The sequence below is a fragment of the Ptychodera flava genome, chromosome 18 (assembly GCF_041260155.1).
Source record: "Ptychodera flava strain L36383 chromosome 18, AS_Pfla_20210202, whole genome shotgun sequence".
NCBI classification, from domain to species: Eukaryota; Metazoa; Hemichordata; class Enteropneusta; family Ptychoderidae; genus Ptychodera; species Ptychodera flava.
In genome coordinates this window covers 16,806,932-16,830,155 of record NC_091945.1, presented here as the reverse complement: position 1 = coordinate 16,830,155, position 23,224 = coordinate 16,806,932, and the positions used below count along the sequence as shown (strand labels likewise).

At 36.9% G+C, this 23,224-nt stretch overlaps 1 protein-coding gene across 2 annotated transcripts in view; it reads left to right on the top strand.

Annotated features, from left to right (window-relative positions):
* LOC139117014 (NAD(P)H-hydrate epimerase-like) overlaps positions 1-23,224 on the top strand; it is a 116,129-nt gene that overhangs the window by 66,731 nt on the left and 26,174 nt on the right. The window contains exon 1 of one of the 2 annotated variants that reach the window (XM_070679812.1): positions 9,251-9,816. The exons of the other annotated variant lie outside the window; for it this stretch is intronic. Coding sequence (XP_070535913.1) covers positions 9,668-9,816 — 149 coding nt within the window. The 5' untranslated portion in view covers positions 9,251-9,667. Of the gene's footprint in view, positions 1-9,250; positions 9,817-23,224 lie in introns of those variants that run through there. 2 annotated transcript variants of the gene reach the window in all.

Here is a 23,224-nt window from a genome sequence, read left to right as displayed (position 1 = left end):
TTAAAATATCACAAGTTTATGGCCTTGGCGAGCCCGAAAGTTTCAGATCAATGACACACACAGTGTATTGGTGGGCACTGCCGTCACCGGTCTTCGCCGGTGGCCATCTCAGTCGTCAAAGTTTTCGTCATACGGACTTTGATATTTGCTGTAACACACATATCTCCCGTAGATACTTCCCAATTTTGTTACTTGACGGGAACTCTGTTCTGTTGTGAGTGTTGTCTGAGTCAACTTTCGAAATGCATCGGATCTACAGCGCTGCACTGCAGAGTTTACGTCACAGTTCGACAGCTTAGGTTTGATTCCGATCGAGAAACAACGGAATAGTATTTGTGTGATAAAGGAAATTTATCGTTGTTCGTCGATATTTGTGCCTTCTATGTCGCTTTCCCGAAGTTTATACGGTATTCATTATTAAGTTGAAGTTTCGTTGAGGTGTATCTTTCGGGTTTAATATCGCTAACCGGGATCGCCAGGTACGACGTCGCTTGGCGATTGCCAGGTACGACGATGTCCACATTGAGCCTTGCTACTGGAGCCGTGACGTTACTGAGCCAAACGATCGACGGTATCCTCATTCGATTCTTGGGAATAGCTAAAGCTTTAGTGACTCGAAATTTCGTTGGGCATGCCTTCTCTGTTTCCGTGTCTGGATTTATCGGGTCACCTTTTTGTCAAAATGCCATGAGAGCACGGCATCGATCATGACAAATCGGTCTGTGTCGCGACGTGCACGTACGAACGGTACCATTGCAGGAAAAAAATTCCGGTTGATGATGTACAACAGCGGTAATATGGATTTCTCATCTGTGCTGGTGTACGTCACACAGGTGGAGATACGGGCCAGTTCATGTGATAAAAATGAATATTACACTAATTAATTTGGAAAAGTGTTTCACATTTGGGACTTTGGAATTTTTTTGTTTGTTAGGGAAGCAAATAGCCTGTCTTAAAGGTCCAGTAACATTTGATGCTACCAAAATCTATACTAGTTTTTGTTTTGAATGTCAACTACGGGTTCTTGTTCTGCTCCCCAAAGCTTGATGACATACATGTACACGGTATTCAGCTTGTCAACTCAGCCTGTACATGTGTAGACTGCATTGTTATTGTTGACAAGCTGAATACTGAGATACCCAGTATTCAGCTTGTCAACTCAGCCTGTACATGTGTAGACTGCATTGTTATTGTTGACAAGCTGAATACTGAGATACCCAGTATTCAGCTTGTCAACTCAGCCTGTACATGTGTAGACTGCATTGTTATTGCTGACAAGCTGAATACTGAGATACCCAGTATTCAGCTTGTCAACTCAGCCTGTACATGTGTAGACTGCATTGTTATTGTTGACAAGCTGAATACTGAGATACCCAGTATTCAGCTTGTCAACTCAGCCTGTACATGTGTAGACTGCATTGTTATTGTTGACAAGAGAATACAGAGATACCCAGTATTCAGCTTGTCAACTCAGCCTGTACATGTGTAGACTGCATTGTTATTGTTGACAAGCTGAATACTGAGATACCCAGTATTCAGCTTGTCAACTCAGCCTGTACATGTGTAGACTGCATTGTTATTGTTGACAAGCTGAATACTGAGATACCCAGTATTCAGCTTGTCAACTCAGCCTGTACATGTGTAGACTGCATTGTTATTGTTGACAAGCTGAATACTGAGATACCCAGTATTCAGCTTGTCAACTCAGTCTGTACATGTGTAGACTGCATTGTTATTGTTGACAAGCTGAATACTGAGATACCCAGTATTCAGCTTGTCAGCTCAGCCTGTACATGTGTAGACTGCATTGTTATTGTTGACAAGCTGAATACTGAGATACCCAGTATTCAGCTTGTCAACTCAGCCTGTACATGTGTAGACTGCATTGTTATTGTTGACAAGCTGAATACTGAGATACCCAGTATTCAGCTTGTCAGCTCAGCCTGTACATGTGTAGACTGCATTGTTATTGTTGACAAGCTGAATACTGAGATACCCAGTATTCAGCTTGTCAACTCAGCCTGTACATGTGTAGACTGCATTGTTGACAAGCTGAATACTGAGATACCCAGTATTAAGCTTTTCAACTTAGTCTGTACATGTGTAGACTGCATCGTTATTGTTGACAAGCTGAATACTGAGATACCCAGTATTCAGCTTGTCAACTCAGCCTGTACATGTGTAGACTGCATTGTTATTGTTGACAAGCTGAATACTGAGATACCCAGTATTCAGCTTGTCAGCTCAGCCTGTACATGTGTAGACTGCATTGTTATTGTTGACAAGCTGAATACTGAGATACCCAGTATTCAGCTTGTCAACTCAGCCTGTACATGTGTAGACTGCATTGTTATTGTTGACAAGCTGAATACTGAGATACCCAGTATTCAGCTTGTCAACTCAGCCTGTACATGTGTAGACTGCATTGTTATTGTTGACAAGCTGAATACTGAGATACCCAGTATTCAGCTTGTCAACTCAGCCTGTACATGTGTAGACTGCATTGTTATTGCTGACAAGCTGAATACTGAGATACCCAGTATTCAGCTTGTCAACTCAGCCTGTACAAGTGTACCGGGTAGACTGCATTGTTATTGTTGACAAGCTGAATACTGAGATACCCAGTATTCAGCTTGTCAACTCAGCCTGTACATGTGTAGACTGCATTGTTATTGCTGACAAGCTGAATACTGAGATACACAGTATTCAGCTTGTCAACTCAGCCTGTACATGTGTAGACTGCATTGTTATTGTTGACAAGAGATACAGAGATACCCAGTATTCAGCTTGTCAGCTCAGCCTGTACATGTGTAGACTGCATTGTTATTGTTGACAAGCTGAATACTGAGATACCCAGTATTCAGCTTGTCAACTCAGCCTGTACATGTGTAGACTGCATTGTTATTGTTGACAAGCTGAATACTGAGATACCCAGTATTCAGCTTGTCAACTCAGCCTGTACATGTGTAGACTGCATTGTTATTGTTGACAAGCTGAATACTGAGATACCCAGTATTCAGCTTGTCAACTCAGTCTGTACATGTGTAGACTGCATTGTTATTGTTGACGAGATGAATACTGAGATACCCAGTATTCAGCTTGTCAGCTCAGCCTGTACATGTGTAGACTGCATTGTTATTGTTGACAAGCTGAATACTGAGATACCCAGTATTCAGCTTGTCAACTCAGCCTGTACATGTGTAGACTGCATTGTTATTGTTGACAAGCTGAATACTGAGATACCCAGTATTCAGCTTGTCAACTCAGCCTGTACATGTGTAGACTGCATTGTTATTGTTGACAAGCTGAATACTGAGATACCCAGTATTCAGCTTGTCAACTCAGCCTGTACATGTGTAGACTGCATTGTTATTGCTGACAAGCTGAATACTGAGATACCCAGTATTCAGCTTGTCAACTCAGCCTGTACATGTGTAGACTGCATTGTTATTGCTGACAAGCTGAATACTGAGATACCCAGTATTCAGCTTGTCAACTCAGCCTGTACATGTGTAGACTGCATTGTTATTGCTGACAAGCTGAATACTGAGATACCCAGTATTCAGCTTGTCAACTCAGCCTGTACATGTGTAGACTGCATTGTTATTGTTGACAAGTGACTTCTAGTCCAGACTAGAATTCAAATATAAAGACTAACAGTACAATTTACACATAGATGCTGTGTTGATGAGCTAAATCATTGATGTTTCAACATGCTGTGAGGAATGGAACAAGAACTTGCAATCAACATATGAAACCTACGAAACAAAATTAGTGAAAAAGTCATCAAAAGTTACAGCTATTGGCTCTTTAATATCACATGATCAATAGATACAATTGGTGTTGTTACCTCTGTTATCATCCCCATGAAGCAAGAAACACATTTTGTTATGAAAGAAAGATTGACAATAAGGACTGTTGAGGCAACGGCAGTACTTTTACAGAATATTGAAAGTAAGTTTCTAACTGTGAGGGCGCTGTCCTGCTGATCAATAATTGGCACAGTTTCTTCCAGTGTGAAGAAACTTGCATTTGAACAATGTACAAGTAGTATATGTTTTAAAAATCAAACACATTGTACAGAAGTTTAATCAAAGTGCAAAAAGCGGGTCATTTTCCCTTGACCAACATTATTTGACCAAGTACTTTGTTCAGTCCATATTTATAAATCATGATATTCTGTATTCAGCACAAAATTTATTCATGATAAATTATCAATTCAAACAAATGAACAATAAGAAATATTTTATGTGAAGTTAGACCTGTCAGCAACGTTCATGTCAAGGAAGCTTGGATTTGTCCCTGACCTCTGACCCCAATTATTCATCACCAGTTGTGGTGAAAAAGTTCCAAGTTCAAATCTTGGGTGCTAGAGGATTTTATCTGCTGTTTCCTTACAAAGTGCCATCTAATTCGAAATTTTACGAACTCTTAGGTCTATAGCTTTTGGTATATCATTAAGTACAATTATTCCTTGTGGTTGTCATTGCTGATTTTTTAAAGGAAACTGTTGTCTTGTTTTTTTTCTGTATAACATCTTGTTGAATATTTTTGCCTCAAAAAGGAAAAGTTTTTTCTAAAGTGGACATAAAATCTGATCAAGAGATAAAGGCTGTGACTTTTATTACCTTGTACAGTTCCTGGCACACTGATTATATGAATGGCTCAATAAAATGATCTTATTTGAAATTTTATGTGCAAAAAGAAAAGAATAAAATAAGCATTGCTGCTAAAATTCAAAAAGTTATGATAGTGTACTGGGCCATTTGCGAAAATAGGTGTGCATTCCTTTGTCGCAGTTCTGCCGTCAATTTTGGTAGTTTTCTGTTTCTACCCCTATCACCATGACTTCAGATACACATTCTGAATGAAAATTCTCAAATAAATTCATTGCGGCATTATAATGCATGATCTGCAAAGGTTTCTTTCAAAGAGATCGCCAGAATAGTGTATTAATAGTAAACAAGAAATCTGTTAAATTTTTAATCTTTCTGTCTATTCGAACATGGGTATCCCAAGGCCTGATTTTTATAACCAACAAGGCATTGATGACTCGTAGTGTATGATGAGTTAAGAACGATTTGAAAAAGTTCACGAAAAAGATAAGTCCTCGGCACACTAAACTCTGTTTTTGATACATATAGATACAGTTTTGCATTATATGTCTCAAATGGTATTACAAATACCAGCTTGCATTCATCAGAAAATTATTGATAAATTCCAGATGAACACACAGGTAGCTGACATGCTTCAGTCACAAGAATGTCATCATACCATTAACTCTTTGAGCACCAAAGTCAATTTTTGTCGCCCTTATAAAATTTATCCCAGTCAGATTTTTTTCAGATTTTTGCCAAAATTTTGGTAAAAAACTGTAGCTGATGAAATGTGATGTCCAATTGGTCAAAAATTATCAAAAAACTTACAGAGAAATTCATAAAAATTGGTAAAATGTTGTACTAAAATTTTGTTGGGAAAAATTAAAGCACACAAAGGGTTAGGATACACCGCAGCAAAAAGATAAATTTATGTAAATGGTGCACAAGGACTTCATAGGAAGGAGACAAAATATAAAGCTTCTTGTTAGTCCAAATATCCTTGATGAAATCTGAAAAGACGATTTTTTTTCAGTGTTTGAGATGATCGTCAACGGTTGACGCCCACCTGTTGTCTCAATATCACCTCTTCACTGATTTGAAAAATCCCAGCTTGATGTTTTCCGTCATTAGCTGTACTTTGAGAGTTGTGAAGTGCACTACTTGATCCAGGGATTTTAATTTTCACAGCTGTACTGATTGATTTCACATCAAAATTCACCCCGGTCGTCATGACGATTTTTAGTCAAGCGCAGTTGTCAAGCAGAGCAAGACTTCCACGCAAGTTTCCTATGAGAAAGCCGACAGACTAGTGAACCGTACTTATTAGCGATGGTTATGATGACTGCCGGTGAAACAGTCCTTTACTTAATCACAATGGTGGTGCCACACCTCCTGTGTGTTCATCAGGAATTATCACCGCAACACACCTCCAGAAGGACACAGATGGAGAGCTTAGCAAACATTTAATGAACCAATAGTACCTGGCAAATAATTGTCATTTTGTAAATTAATCAATCATGCCTGTGTAAATTAATTGGTTACAGAATCATTGTGATTGGAACATTAATTGTAAGGGTTCATCATGTGAAAATTAATGAGTTCATTTTGAATTTTAATAATTTGCCTTGCAGAGCTAGCTTACCGGTAGTTTGCCATCAGACAATTTGTGAGTTGGCGGCGGTCTTACAGTCACTCAGCCAGTCACTTATTATTTTTTTATTCAGTCAATCATCCATCGGGCGAACCCCCAATTACAGAATGAGGTATCCACTACCCATTACCCAATGGAGCAATGAGAAGTACAATACCTTGCTCAAAGGCACAACACTAGGGAGTCTCGGACATAGAATCAGCTTGTCTGGATTTATAGGATCTCTAACTTACGATGAACTAATGCTGGGTGCAGGACCCTGACCACTGCTCCGCAATGCCTCACCTGCTAATGAATTAATTAATTAATTAACCAATATACTTTGAAATTATATTTGTTAATTTTTGGTCATTTTTTACTCAAGGAAAACTTCATTATTTCTCTTTAATAAAAAATGAAAAATCAAGAGTTACTCTGGAAAAGTTTGGATTTAAGAAGGGAACGCATTCAATACCTTTTTGAATTCAAAATGGTTGATATTCTCTCTGTTACTACCATGGTTGAAAAAAGTTAAGTTGTCATTGTTCACACTAACAAGTTGGTGAAAACTTATTAAGTTATGCTACAGGTTTCAAGTAACTTTTCTCAAACTGTAGACCAATGAAGACTCGTAGATTTTTAGATTCAGAAAAGCAGTGGCTGAGGAGCATTCTATTATCTTTTAACCCTTTGACACCATGGTTTATCCCAGGGCTCTTGTGCATTCTGTGGCAAAGTTGGAGGAAATTGGGGTGAAGGGTTTGATCAAATGCCAATGTTATACGTCGCCTGTAAAGGGAATTTGAAACATGTAAGGAGTTATTCAGTCAGAGAAAGGTCAGCTAGTGAGGGAGTTTGTATCAATCATGACATCACAGTTGGGCAGCCAGTCAGTTTAACAGTATCGTGAGTGGTCCGGGATGAGTTAAAGGGGAAGTTCACCGTCAAGGCTGATTTTTACATATAAGGTAGCTTTGGGTCGCTTTAATATTCCAGAAAAGCCATTTTCACCATTTATAACTCGAGCGAATTTTTACAAAAATGGATAAAAATAGTGGCAAAAGTTGCTGTTTATGGCTTCATCAACTTTTATATTTTGAATCATGTGAAAAAGTGCCAAGCTTGGTGCTTTAATCACGTGATGTAGCAGAGACCATCTTCTGATGGGTATGCCGTGGTCCATGTACTCATGCCAGGGTGTGCGTATTCTCATAACATAATAGTTACATTTATTAGTTTGTCAGGTGATCGGCTTGCCAGTCAGTTAGGCATAGTGTCAGAGCCAGTCATTAGAGAGTGAATATTTGAAGAGAGATAAGTTTTAAAGGTATACAGTCACCTTTAATCTAAATATGCTCATATATGGTCAAAGGTGCATTCCTTGGTATTCAAAATGCAGGGCTCCAAAATGCCAATGTGAGGGCGCTGTTTTTACAAAGCAGCCACCCGCTTAAAATCTGTGATTGGTTAGATTTTCTCTTTCCATGGTAACTGTGGCAAAATTGGAACAGCTAGGTGACAGTGGATCTTTAATTTAAGCATTCCTGACACTCTGTCAAACTACCGGGTAGTCAGTAAGTTTCTCAGTTAATGTACTGGCTCTGTCATGAGTTAGTGAATCAGTTTAATGAGTTAGCCAGTCAGTCAGCCAGTTGAAGAAGTGAGTCACAGAACTAAACCATCGTCATTTTATAAACAAGGCGGTGATAAGCAGTGTCTTTATTCTTATTGATCAACAAATTACTTCGTATTTGTCTCTCAATCAGTCTTGCGAAAGTCCTATGTCTACAAACCTGTCACTGATACTATGATGTAAATGAAAGGAATATTATTTCTTAAAGCTCTACTAGCTGCAACTTCTGGTATATTAAGTACTTTTTGGTTTTCTGTAAAATAAAACTGTGCCTTGTTCTATACTCCTAGAATCATGTTGTGTAGTGTTGAACTTTTCAACACAGCCCATTAATGTATAATGTGCTGAATATCGTCGTAGAAAATCAATTTTAGCCTATAACAGAATTAATTTATCAACAATAAGACTGCAAATTGTATTAATTTTGTTACAATTGCAATGCTACTGCATCCTTTCATTGTATTTTTAAGGAGAACAATATGAAAACATATTTGTTTTCCGGATCAAAATAATATGTCGTCAAAAGCTACTGTCCCTTTACGGCCTTCACCGCTATGGTTTTTCCCAAATCCATTGTTTTCTATGGTAAAGTTGGACCTGTACACAGGGAATGGGGGTGAAAGGGTTAAAGACCCTTTACGGCCAGTAGCTATAATGTTTGATTACTTTTCAACTGGTTTTGTTTTTAATGTCAACTGCTGTTCCTTTTTCTACTCCCCAAAACATGTTGAAACACCAACTAACCAACTATTTGGCTTGTCAACACAGTATCTAAACACGTATAAAAATGCACTGTCGTTGTTTTACACTTGATAGTCTGCACCAGAATTCACTCGTCAACAAAACCACTGCGGTTTACACATGTACAGGTTGGATCAACTGGCTGAATACTGTGTATCTCTGCACGATTTTCAGAGTAGAAGTAGACATTGCAAAAATGAATTATATTGTGCAAAAAATATCAAAAACATAGCTACTGGTCCTGTAATTTTCACGGATGAATCAGAACTGTATGCACGCTTCATGAATAAGTTTGGAGCTGACAAGCATAGCTGTTTTCATCAGTCACCCAGTCAGCCTTATCAATTTTGTACAGTTGGTCAGTCAAGCTTTTACCGTAAATATTGCTGGGTCAACAGGGGACGCAGGCCTATAGTCTACGGACCACACAACACTATACAACACGACATTCAATTCACAGAGTGGAAAGACATTGTAAGGGCGCAATGTCAAGTATTAAGCCTCATGCTGACCTTTCTGAGGTCAATAAGATTGTTTTATGAACAAGTAAAAGTTGTGATTGTAATTAAGGGCACTGTTGTGAAGTTTTTTTAGACCTTGTTGATAAGTCCCTCTTGCTGTCAAGCTGCCACCCCCTGACTGTACATTGGTTGGTACCAGCAGCTTTTGCCGTTGCTCTATGCATGAATAATTCACCCAGAATCACTTTGCCACTGACATCTCCTGATTTTCGTAGCTGTATTTTCATCAAGTGCCAATCCATGCACCACTTTATCCGTTTCCTAAATTTTTCCCATGGAAGAGGAAGCGTAGCCACCTGTTTTTCACTCGGATATTTTGATGTGCCTTGTTGCTGTTCCGACGGATAGAAATCCAAGGAGTGAATATTAGCACAGTGAGTGACGCCAGCACATCCCAGTGTATAAAATTGTACAGTGCCGGATTTCAAACAGATATTACATGTGTATTCCAGGCCGTCTGCCGAGTCCTGTTGATTTGTGTGCCGGCAACACGCAGTGTCATTGAAAGGCACGTAGAGGCAGACACGCACCACACACACCGACAATGTCTGAGACAAAAACCAAGACTCGTTTTTCATTCAAGAGACGAAACCTGAAAAGTGAGAGAGCGGACAAGACTGAGAATTCCACACAGAAGGAAAAATTAGCTAGCATAAATTCTGATGCTGGTATTCCGACTGTCTCGTTTATTAGGTAGGTTGAACATGAAGATTTATTTTGGGTGACCCTGCCATGGTATGAACTTCCCGCATTTGATATTAATTCAGTGGATATTAACTTAATTTTTGAAAATCCATTTGCCATAATCAAAATCAAAGTTGCCTGCTTCCTGCGTATGTACATACACAAAATTAATTTTTTCCAAAATTTTTACAAGCTAACAGCTAAATGTATGAAATTGCAATTATTTTTGTGTCTGACTGGCATTTCAGAGAGAGACCTTGTAAGCCTTCTATTAGGAACGGTTTCATTGTATGTCAGGGAATTTGAAATATGAACAAATTTTTTTGTGCTTTTATGTGAGAAGAGGCTGTATCAATGGGATAGCTCAAAGTTCCGAGTAAAAAAAAAATTGTCCATGGATAATTAGTTTTGAAAATATGGTATGCAGAGCAACAGGGTATTCATTTTTTTGATGGAGCTGGTATTTTATTTAAATTATTCATGGCCAGTAGGCCTCGGAGAGCCTGTTTTTTACTTCAGTACATTGTACTTCACAAGGTTGCATAATGTAGTGCCACAGCTGTGAATACCGCAGAGCATGGAGCATCATGTTACCCATCGGAAAAAAAAAAAAAATCAGCTACCGTATTTCAGTACATGCTGTTGACTGACTCTGTCAAGCTGAAAAACATCTATCAATTGTTATTAAGCTCTTTGCAGCAATTGATTACGGTCCTGCGCGGAACAGGGGGACCTCTGAGCTCATATGGAGCAATCAGCCGCGCATTACCCGATCTAGGCTAACCAGTCACCCCATAGTATAATCACAAGAAAACATCTCTACTACTCTCCTGTCCCATATTACGAATTTTTATGCATCCCCTCTCCCAATCTCTCCCCAGGCTCTGTTATCAAAATCGTGAGATTGCTGGTATTCGGCGTTTTAATATTTATATCTCCTCTTGACAATCTCAAGTGGTGTGTTGATTTAATGAAGTGTGTGATGAATGGCTTTGGACAATAAAAAAAAAACTTTAAATGAAAGAACATATAAAATCCTTGTTATTGCAAACAACAAGTCTGTCGTGTAAACATGTAAGAAATTTATGGTGTGACACCATTTGCTTAGTGAACTCAGTGAGAGTAACTGTTGTGCCGGTGACACTTGGCTCCTGCGAGATATTAGGAGAATATATGGGAGAAATTGGATTCTATTGAATTATGTGTGTGTATGTGGGACGACTGAGTATTTCAAATTGTAGGGGTGGGGTTCAGAAATCAGTAATGATGGGTATTAATTGCTTGATTTGATGGGATATTGAGGGCAGGTCAAAGATCAAGGTCATAAAAGTGATGTTGGGATGTAGGATTTCACAGTGACAGGTTAGGGCATTTGGCAAAACATGGTTGGCCAGTGAGTATTCAAATAGTACATCATTGGATGTGCTGTAGGATTTTGATGTAGCTGATACGTTGAATTCAACCTTGCCTTTGTGGCAAAAAAAAACAACAAAGGATTAAAATATTTATCAAAACCCTTTGAGCGCCAACGTCAATTTTTCTCACCTTTATAATATATACCACAGTCAATTTTTCCCAGATTTTTGCCAAAATTTTGATAAAAAAACTGTAGCCAATAAAATATGATGTCTATTTGGTCTAGTACTATGAAATGATTGCAGAAAAATCCATAAAAAATTTGTAAAATGTGGCAGTAAAATTTTGGTGGGAAAATGACAACACTCAAAGGGTTAACTATTGTGCATGGTACGTACATGGTATAGTTATATCAGTAGTGGAACAGTGACACTTTCAAACAAACAAACTAACAAATTCATTTTCTGTATCTGACTGATTATTTTTTTCCCCACATTTGCCCTCAAACTTGTTTGGAATTGGTGTTCTGTATTTTAATATTTTTGCTGTTTCCATGAAAATGTAAAATGATTGATTGTCATCTTCTTATCGTCATTATCATGATGTCGAGTATCAAGAGTGTCCGTTGATGTATGAACGGCTGGATAAGTGATTGTGTAGAGTAGAAAAAGGATAGGATTTCTAATTAAGACAGGCGATTGATGTCAGAGATGGGTGTGTACAGTAAGATAATATTCAGTGTTTCTTCTGTAAAACAGTAATGCCTGGAGACATAAAAAGACTGTCTATATGGGAAATATACCCAAATATGACCTAATTTGACCTTTCTGCAATGACCTGTGGAGTTCATAGTGAGATCGTATTTATCCTAAGCTGTGTGTGGCTCTCTATCAAGACAGCAATAACAACCTGGAAAAATAAAATGACATGAAATTTTTGGATATTATGCATATTTGTAGTTGATACAATCCTTGTTTTTTTTTATATTCTTATTTCACACATGCTGACAATTATATCTGTTGATTGATACCGCTAAGGTTTGGACAAAAGAACCGATATATGCAAGCAAAAAAAATAGGCCGACAGGACAAAAACCCACATGCATTGGTAATTTTGTGTTGTTTTCAACATCACATAATAAAACACAAATGGATTAATTGGTCATGTTTATCAATCTTATTTAAACATTGTTGAATGCTGTTCGGGCCTCATTTACATCGTCAGAGATTACCTTTTTATGCATGTACCACAGAAATGCTGGAAAACCGATGTCAAAATACTAATGTGTACTTAGTAAAACTGCAATAACAAACCCCAATAATCTGCATGAAATAATGGCAATTGCTACAATTTTTCATTGGACTTATCAGGAGAGTTTGAGGGCTAACGTTCAAAGTGCATGTTTTATCTTTAATGCCAGTTTTTCTCAAATTTGAAGGCAGATACTTATTGTAGTCAACCGCTCAGATAGGCTTATATATTTATCATCTTGTATTCATGAATCATCAGTATTTTTGTTTACCAAAAAATCTTGATTATTGAAGCTAGGCGTCCTCATATTTTGACATTTCTGTAATATAGTTACTTGGTCCAACTTTGTTTTTAGCTCACATTTGGTTATGTAGATACCAAAGAGAGCTTATATGGTAGGTCGGTGTGCATGTATATATGTATGTATGTATGTATGTGTGTATGTATGTATGTATGTATGTGTGTATGTATGTATGTATGTATGTATGTATGTATGTGTATATGTATGTGTATATGCAGATGTCCAACTGCATCAAAAGCTCCTAAACTGCAGCCCCTACCATCTTAGTATTTGGTGTACAGGTGCACTCAGGGTTGGAGATGTGAATTTGTTCAAAATGAACCTGTCAGTGTCAAAAATATGCAAATGAGGTAACAAGAGAAAATCCTGCAAATGGCTGAAAATTCTGTAACCACTGGCCAGATTAGGTTGAAACTTGGTGTGCTGGTTCTTTATGGTGATATTAGTTAGATTTGTACAAATTGTGGTGAAATTTTGATAGCTGTATTTTTGGGGCAATTTTTCTCATTTTTGGTCAATAAATCATTCTTGTTCAGTGGATTTCTTTGAAACTTGATACTCATGATCCTAGGGTTGGCCTCTGTCGGCTTTGTTAAAATTGTGGTGAAATTTTCATACATGTATTTGTATTTTTGGGGCAATTTTTCCCAATTTTGGTCAAAAAATCAGTTTCTCAGAAATCGCTCGTCCGATTGCTTTGATACTTGATATGCATGTTCCCAGGGGTAAACTTAGTTAAGTATACTCACTCTGGCCTGTGGCATCAAACCAAATGTGAGCCAAGTGTCACTGACGATATGTTTTGGTTCTACATATTGAAAAAAAAAAAATTGATTTCGGAGGGAAAAGCTGATAAAAGTACCGCAGACAAATGTCTTCAATTTTGCTTTTAAGTTTCATGTTAGAAAAAGAACATCTTTCACATGTGATCTTAATTACAACATTACAGAGATTAAATTCTTACCGGTATATGACAGCATATGTAACGGAGGATTCACATGCTGAAAGACTCTTAAAAAAAATTCTCAAAATTTGCTGGTAGAGTTCACTTCCAGTTAAAATCTGTTCGCCAACTTGAGAACTTTTATAGCTTTTTTCTTTGTACAATTTATTGGAATTTATGAGACGTGTCCAGAAAAGATGTCATGTATACTTGTAGATATAAGAATTGATGATAAAAACACTTAGCAGAATCAGGAGCTTTGAATGGGTCTTTGGATCTGGCATGCTGCATGCAATCACCATGACAACCAGATTGGCGATATGCCGGAGCAAATTTTCTTTGTTGCCACCGGTTTCCATGGTAGCCAAAGTTTGTAGATTGCGCGTGCTTCATCATAACTTCCTGTTTCAATCACTTAATTGTGCTCTAGTCCCTATGACAACCAAGATCGGATAAATTTTTGTGAGATTCAACAGTGACAGTCAGCTTTAAGAAGATCAAATCCATTGCCAGCCCGGTAGTTACCATGAGGCTAAGTACAGCTTTTCTAATACAGGTGCCATCATTGTGACAGTGTCATGTTGCATAATGAAATATCTTGCTTTGACATCACACAATTTGATTGCTGTGATTGGCTTATCTTCTGTACTTCTATACCATATTAACATAATTTTGATATTATGATGTTGACGATGATGTTGATGATGATGATGATGATGATGATGATGATTAGCTCATATTTTGTTTCTTTATAAATACCAAAAAGAGCTTATATTCATTATTAATCTTAATTCCAGGCTGAGTATGAAAAGATCTGCAATAACATAAAGAGTTAAAATACACAAAGAAAAATCTAATCCATGAGAATAAACAGTAATATTAACCCCTTGAGTGTAAAAGTAAGTTTTACCGCCTTGATAACATGTAACCCAGGCAATTTTTTCAGATTTTTCCAAAATTTTGATCAAAAACTTTGGCCAACGAAAAGTGATGTCCTTTTGGTCCAAAACTGTCAAAAAATATTCACAAAAATTGCTAAAATCTTGCACGAAAATTTTAGTGGGAAAATTTACTGCTCTGAAAGGCTTAAAGCTAGTTCACAAAATTGCAAATGAGAGCATCGTTGCTTTCATGATGTAGAAGAAAATTGTATGGGATGCAGTCGCTATGACAACTGGATGTCATGTTGTAGTGTAATTTCCCTATGCAACAATGTTAAATAATGTCACTTGTTGATTGCTTCAGGATATTTGATTTATTCTTATAGTTCGCAGCACGTTGTTTCAATGTATGTTTCGCTTAAGCCATTCCTGAATCATTTGCATAGCCATTTGACCCCTGACCTCCTGGTGACCTCGGACAGTACACAGGGGTCTCATCCAGACAGGGTTCTGTAGGTTAAAAGGGACACTTGCTATAACTTTGGATAGTATTTTCATTCTTTTTGTTCTAGAAAACGAGTATAGTTTCTTCCTCATTTTCCCTAAAACATGTTAAAATTAAAAAGCACCAGCGTTGTCAATGTCACTCATTGCAAACAATGTGCAATGCTATTTTTGACAACTGTTTTTCTAGTCAAGACAAAAAGGTAGTGGTAAACAGCTGATGAACATTTGACAAGTCAAACATCATGTATATTGATATGATTTCTTAGAGTAGAATGTGAAAAAGTATTTGAGCAGCTGAACAAAATGAAAAAATCCGTCAGAAGTTATTGCTATAATTGAGCTTTCATTAAAGGGCAACAACCATTTTGATGATTTTTTCAGTTTTTTTGTTTTGTACCATATGTCAGTCGCAAGTTCTTGTTCTATTCCCTAAAACCATATTGAAACACGTACTATTTAGCTTGTTAAAACCTGTTTGATAAGTGTAAAATGCACTAGCTGTTATCGTTTCTATTTGAATCCTCATCTTGACTAGATTTCCATTTTCAACAACATCAATACAGTATACACATGTACAGGCTGAGTTGACAAGCTGAGCACTACATGTATTTCAACATGCGTTGGGGAGTAGAACAAGAAACCATAGTTGACATTCAAAAAGTAGTGAAGAAATCATCAAATGTTATAGCTACTGGTCCTTTACGCCGAAGAGATTTAATTTCAGAATTTCTTGTGCGGTACAAACATGTCCATTGAATCGACCTGTGAAGTTTATTGGACTCTTTTGAGGATAATCACCCTGAAAATGTATTTGTGAATCTACTGGTGTTGTGTTTCATAGCGTAAAATGGACCGTAATTGCACACTCCCCTTACAATAACGATCCAAAAATACATCTTTGAATTTGCCCGTGTCATGTATCACAGCGTGAAATGGAATACAATTGCCTTCCCTTAATGACAACCGTCCAGAGATATATTTTTGCGTTTTATCGGTTTTGTGTTTCGTGGCGTGAAATGTGAGGATTGTATGTCTGATGGCCTGATCACGCCGCCGTGCAGTGTGTACACTCTTTCACGGATTCCAGTGAATGTCAGAGTTGACTCTCAGAGTTCAAGACACTAGATGGACTTAATTTTGTCGTGAAAATGATGTATGATATGTAACTCTGCCATTTCCACCTAGGCAATGTTTGCACACTGCGTGGAAGAGGTGTTTCACGTGAAAATCTGTCAACAATGTCCCCGTATTTCTTAATCCTCTGCTTCTCCCCAAATTTGTGATACGATGATAATTACAGTATGGCCATCATTAATTCTTACCGATATGATGATTAGATGTCTTTTCTCAACGCCTCACAAATTTGTATTTCCAAGTTTTCCTGATAAGAATTAATGCAGCCACAACATGTTCACCAAATTTATGAACATGTTGTAGTCTGATCATGATGATGTACATTATTATAAATGCAACTTTCATGCTTGGGGATATTTTAATCCCATATTTGTTCTTTATCGGCACATCTTCTGTAAGTCAAAGATACATAAACTAGGTGATCTAAATGTGCAGATGAAATGCCTTTGAAATGCCCACAAAAAACAGTATTCTAATCTTGAGTAGGATTTGTTAGGAGGCTGAATAGCTGCAACTTTTGACGATTTTATCCACTATTTTTATTTTTGATCTCAACAACTGTACAATTTCTCCTTCTACTCCCACTACTATCTTGAGATACACAGTATTCAGCTTGTCAACTCAGTCTGTCTGGGTATTGTTGACAAGTGAATTCTGGTCCGGACTAGAATTCAAATGTAAACAAGTGCAGTTTACATTTTATGCCGTGCTGACAAGCTAAATGATTTCAACATGCTTTGGGAAGTACAAGAACTTGACAATGCAAATCACAAAAAGGGGAAATAACATGAAAACTTAGAACTATTGGCCCTTTAATCAGAAACACAAATTTACAAACATGTTTTTACTTTCTAAGGTGATAAAAGCTTTAAAAAAATATTCAAGCAAAAAAAATGTACATGTATAATGTTATGCATGTATGAAACCATTTTGTAATAACTTCATAGTTGTCATAATAATTGACTTAATAAGTAGCGTGATTTTTTTGCTCAATATCTATGAATTCATCATCTGCCTTAATGTGTTATTTGCAGTTTCTTTTCTTCTTTGTTCATTCGACAATTTTCAATAAACCTTTAAACCGGTACTTACTATGTACTAGTACATTATGTTTTCTCACCTGAAGTACCCCTATGTCACCTTGTATGAACTTTCAAGCAGTTTTGATCTACTGGTATGTCATGAACAAATGACTTGATCATTCTGTTGTCTGTAATGTTTCATATTGGCTTTGGACAATTCTCTGCGGTTTTCATATTCATAAATGAAAATGTATTTCTAACATGTTCTGTTCCTATTGAAATGTATTAAACTGCCTTTCGGTTGAGTGAAATTACCAGCAGCTATATATAACTTTTGATGATTTTTTTTTTACCGCTATAATTGTCGATGCCGAGTATGTCGATGCCAAATTCTCGTTACACTTCCAAAGCATGTAAAAACACCTACTAACTTGCATGTCAGCATGGCGTATGCACATATAAAGTACACTGATAAGGTTATGAATTCTAGTCCGGACCAGAATTCACTTGCCAACAATAGCAATGCAAGTCTACACATGTACAGGCTGAGTTGACAAGCTTCATACTGTGTATCTCAACATGCTTTGGGGAGTGGAACAAGAAACTTTAGTTGACATTTAAAACAAAAATTGTGAAAAAATCATCAAATGTTACAGCTCCTGGGCCTTGAATTAATCATGCATCATTAGGTCTCCACGCTAAAACATAATGGTTTACCTCCCAGGAAGAGAAATAGTCTGTGTCGTTCTGCTGCAAAGAATTATGACCATAAAGTGAAGAGGCTGTAGTCTGATTGGTCTCTCAGGCAAAATTATAGTCCAGTCCAGTGAATGGAACCATGAGTTCCACTCTTTGAAATGCAGCTTGCAGCCCTCGATAGATATATGATGAAACCCCAGGGTAGAGTTGTGCAACAGTGAGCTGGAAATACTGTCTGTTCCTCTGCAGGTCGGTCCATACGGATACTTTTTGAGACATATCTTTATGTGGTATATATCTCTCTAAGGCAATGATTTGGACTGCTCCCAAGGGAAGGCAGACCCCTCAGTGTAACATTCATAGACATAGACAAATCTCAACGTGATGGTGGATATATAGTTCTCAGAAACAGAAATGATCTCAACCCACATGATTTCATGGAAAAATATTTCTCTTTTTTAAGGTAGATGAAGCATTGAGGCAGTTTTTTAGACTCTCAAATTTCTGGTCTAATGCCAGATTTGTTTTCAAATCTTTGGAGTAAGTGAAGTTTTTCACTAGTTGTTAATTGTGAAAGGCAGAAATTTTAAATTTTACCAATACAGTTGACAAAGATGGGTTCGGGGAGGGGCAGTTTTGAAATTTCAAATATAAGTAAATTATAATTATAAGTAATCTGTTTCTATAAGCCAAACTGTGCAGGGTGACCCTGTATTTTTTTTCTTTATCATTTATCAGCGAGAACAGTCCTAAGTTTCTCAAGGTAATTCTGAGTGAAAGCATAGAACTGTTTTCCTAGGACCATGTACATGTAACCTTATGAGTAGTGACAGTTTTTAGAAACCTGTTGATGTCCATGGTGGTTCATCTGCCGATGTGTCAGTACCAGTAGACTATAGTGTGAACAAGTATATATATTGTCATTAAGTTTTCATCATCAAAAAGGAAAGCTCTCAAAATAATACTATTCATTCAATTGAATCAAGGAATGAGGATGAGATTTCATGAAGTGTACGACAAATGCAACAATTTGCAGATGAACATATCCCACAACTCATTCGGAAAATCCCACAAAGATCAAGCAATATGAGATATTGCGACAATTGAGATAAACACTGTCTTGTCTCTCATTCCTTCTATGATCCAAAGTTTCAATGTCATCTTCTTATTACCATCTTGTCATTAATCCATGTTGTTTCCATGGTAACTCGATGTCGCAAGATAATGTTAATTCTTAAAGTGGAAGCTATTCCCAAATACTTGATGGTTCATTGACTGCCTGATTACTGCCCACTGCTTATTAAACGTTGTTATCGACTGTTGCTATGGAAACATAGTTAATTTCTCTTTCAAAATATCAAGATATTGACGTTGAGAGTTAATTGTCACCTGAAGTTGTGCCATGGATCGGCTGCTTTGAAGTGATCCCATGTGATTGGTTATGCCATAGAATTATCTTAAGGTAGTAATTGTGCCTCGAAAGTGAAAGACTTTAAATTTTTCCTCAAACTTTCCTCAATGAAACTTTCTATCATTCTCTGACAAAATGACGAATAAAAATCAGGGGTCACCGTGCAAAATTTGGTACTAGAGAAACAAAGTACCAATCATTTATCAATCTTTTAAATTCAATATGGCCGCCATTCTTGTGTTTACTCCTATGGGGAAAAATAAAATTTTCAATTTTCGAACAACTTAGGCGGTAGAATATTTTACATCAAAAGCTTTACTATGAGCTCCACAAGTGGTATACCAGAAAAGTGCTGAAAAAATTGAGAGCCCAAACATCTGTCTCTGAATTGCATTCTACCTTAAAAAGTCATATTAGATTAAGTTTTGATTTATTTTTACAGTTTTGTTCTAGGTATATTAAACACAATATCTTGCCTTGCACACAAAATCATATCAAAATACTACATGTAGTGTTCAACTTGTTATCACAGCCTATGTATCATATTTAATGTTGAAATTTTGTTGTTGATGACAGAAATCTAGTCTTAGCTAGAATTCAGTAAATAACATAGCTATTGTGCACAATGTGTGATATTTATAAGGCCTAATATTTTGCATTCCGACATACTTCAGGGAGATGACCAAGAATATGTGCTTGTTTTCTGTGAGAAAAATAATAAAAAGTAGCCATTGAAAGTTATAGGTATTGCCCCGTTCAACGTAGATGCTGTTAGTGCATTTTAAAACTCATGGATAAGTTTGTCTGTGAAAAAATCAAAATCATATTGTCGAGAACACAACATCTTGGCTGAAAGCTCCATCAGCCGTAACTTTGGCGCGTTTTTCGTAAATTTTGATCTCTTTGTAAAATGCAGTTTCTTGTTCTCCTCCCGAAATTGTGTCAAGTGTTCAGTGATCAACTTACAACACAGCGCGTGTCAATGTCATGTCCAGTGTTATTCCACTGAATCTAACTCCAGACTAGAATGTATTTTTAAAATAACTTTGGATATTTTACACAATGAGTTGCATCGACAAAGCATGTTATTAATGCCTTATGTTTTAACATGGGGAGAGCCTGAGAAATGTCCCTATTTTATTGAACAAAAAAACATAAAAATATCATGATGAAAAGTTATTTCAAGTATCCCAGCTATTGTTCCTTTACAAAGGACAAACTACAAGGTGTCTGCAATGTCTTTGATATCTGCTTGAATGGCATGTTCTAAAATAACAGCTTTCATAAAATGAGACACTTTATCCCGGGTACAGCTGCATACCAATTCTTCATATATCCGTTTTGGTATCGCTATGGGATACTTGCTACCTAAAATCTGATTGGTGGTCGCCATAGCAATTATACCCATCATAAAAACCTAATTGGTAGTTGTCATAAAGTTTGCACCAATCATGAATTACCAAGCTACAAGTTTATCAGTGGTTGCTATGGTGCCAATGCTTACCCCTAGAAAACCTATTCTTTTTTGTCAAAAGCGTGTCCCTTAAAATCTTCTGGATCCAACTGGCCTGAGAGACAAACTAACTGATTTCCAAACTCTTCATAAATTGTCAAAGTTACATCAGATTTTCAGTCCACTGTGAAATTTTGCAGAACAGTAGTTGTCTTGAATCTTGCTCTTTTCATTTGATGCCAACAAATAATTTGCTGCTTTTTAACCTGTTCACCCCTCAATCCCTGTGAACAGGTCCACAATCACCACAGATAACAATACATTTGGGCCAAACCATAGTGGCGAAAGGGTTAAGGTTTGATTTACTAGTTGGTCCATACATGTACTTGCTTTGTGATCTTTGGAATCTTGAAACAGAAAGAAAATCAGAGAAAAAATTGCGGCTGCATTAGGTTCGAGTGATATAATACAGGTATATTGATAAATGAAAGACAGATGTGATTTCAGCTTTCCTACAGAGAGCCCTTTTCAAAGGGTGCCGTGGCCCATTAGGTGTTGACTGAGTGCTTTCTGAAATGGATAATGTAAATAAAATGTTGGATGATCAATTTGACTGAAAAAGCCAATAAAAATGTCATATAAATAACACTTAAAATTATTATACTCTAATACTCTCCATTAACATTTGGGTTTGCGTTTATGACAGCTTCTGTTCAACGGTCTATACTTGAAAGGATTTCATGTGTCATATATGGATGTTCATCGGAAGAACCTGTTTGAGAATACAGGGAACTCCCTTTACAGTACAGCGGATTGGTAAATAATTCATTTTCAAAAGATGACATATTTGGAGCTTTACCATATAAAAAGCGTATTTCATGGAGACATGCAAAACGACTTAACAGCAGTGGTTGTGTTTTAGTTAAGGTCGGTAGTCAACTGGTACACAGTAGATATCAATTACCAGAGTTTTTCAGAGTGATATTTCATAGAATTCTCAGTGATATATGTGCCAAGGGATAAAAACAGACATGTTGGCTTTCCACAGCCATTTATTTGCCTTATCTTCGCTGTTTCTGCCATTGCCACATCTTTGCAAGCTTTGTGATAAGCCTTGTAAAAATGTGCCTACTTTAAAAGTTTGCATGCATATGTCTACTTTTAAAGTAGACACATGGTTGCAAACTTTTTACAAGGCTAACAATCAGTGACAGCTGTCACTGATTGCTAGGGAATGAAGACAGGTGAAACGTTTTGACTGGCCAGAAAAAAAGTTTGGATTGCTCTGAATGCTAAGTCTGATTTCAGTGACTTCAGTTTAAATTTTAAGAACATTATAAAAGTCATCGACAGAAAATAAATGAAAATATGGTAAAGGGAACAGGTAAACAATATTGGAGCAATTTTTTGACCCTTTCATCCCCAATTCTCTGTAAACTGGTCCGAAATCATAATTGATGATATTGGTCTGGGCCAAACCATGGTGGTGCAAGGGGTTACTAAGTCGAGTCAACTATCTTCACATGTGAAATATGCATAGTTTGGAAGCATTCTTTAATTGAGAGAATTCTTTATGGGCAAGTCTATTTCCAGTGTCAAGTTTATATCCAGTGTCAATTCTACTTAGTAACAAAATCCAGATATTTTGTACATTGTGAGTTGCTTGCTAAACAACACATGCAAGTCAACTATGCACATATATTTGAAACAACTGGTTGCTCATTTCAGTTTATTTATAGAACACATTCCCATAATACTTGAAAATATATGACGTCAACTGCGGCGATATTTTTAAAACAACTGGACAAGGGATTAGAGGCTGTCTGATCTGATTTATCCTGAGTGTATTGAAAGAGATCCTCCAATGAATCAGTGGATTTTACAATATCTGAATAAGCCAGTAGAGTCTGAGATGTCGTCAATCTCCACGGCGACTAACTTGAAAGTAAAAACAGGGGAAACGGTTTGTTTCCCCACCCTGATGGTCATTGATCAACACTAGCCTTTTTTCTACTCGTGTTCACTTGAAAATATTAAGGTAGAACACGCCTCGGGGACAAAATTCAGACTCAAACTTTTACAATTCTTTTCCGATATACCACTTGTGGGGGTTCATTTTAAAGCTCTTGGTATAAGAAAACTCTTCACCTGCTTAGTTTTTTTAAAAATCAACAATGTTATTTTTTCTCCAAAGAGTTAACACAGGGATGGGGGCCATTTTTAATTTTAAATATCGGTAACTTTTGTGTTATTTGCTTCTCTAGTACCAAAATTTGCTCGGTGACCCCCGATTTTTATTGTTGATTTGGTAAAGAGAATAGATGAAAGTTTCATTAAGGAGGGTTTGAGCAAAAGTTTAAGTCTTTCACTTTCAAGGTGCATACTACCTTTAAATATATAACAAAGGGGAATACCAGTGAACTATGAATACTACTGTATAGTGTATGCAGGATGAAATG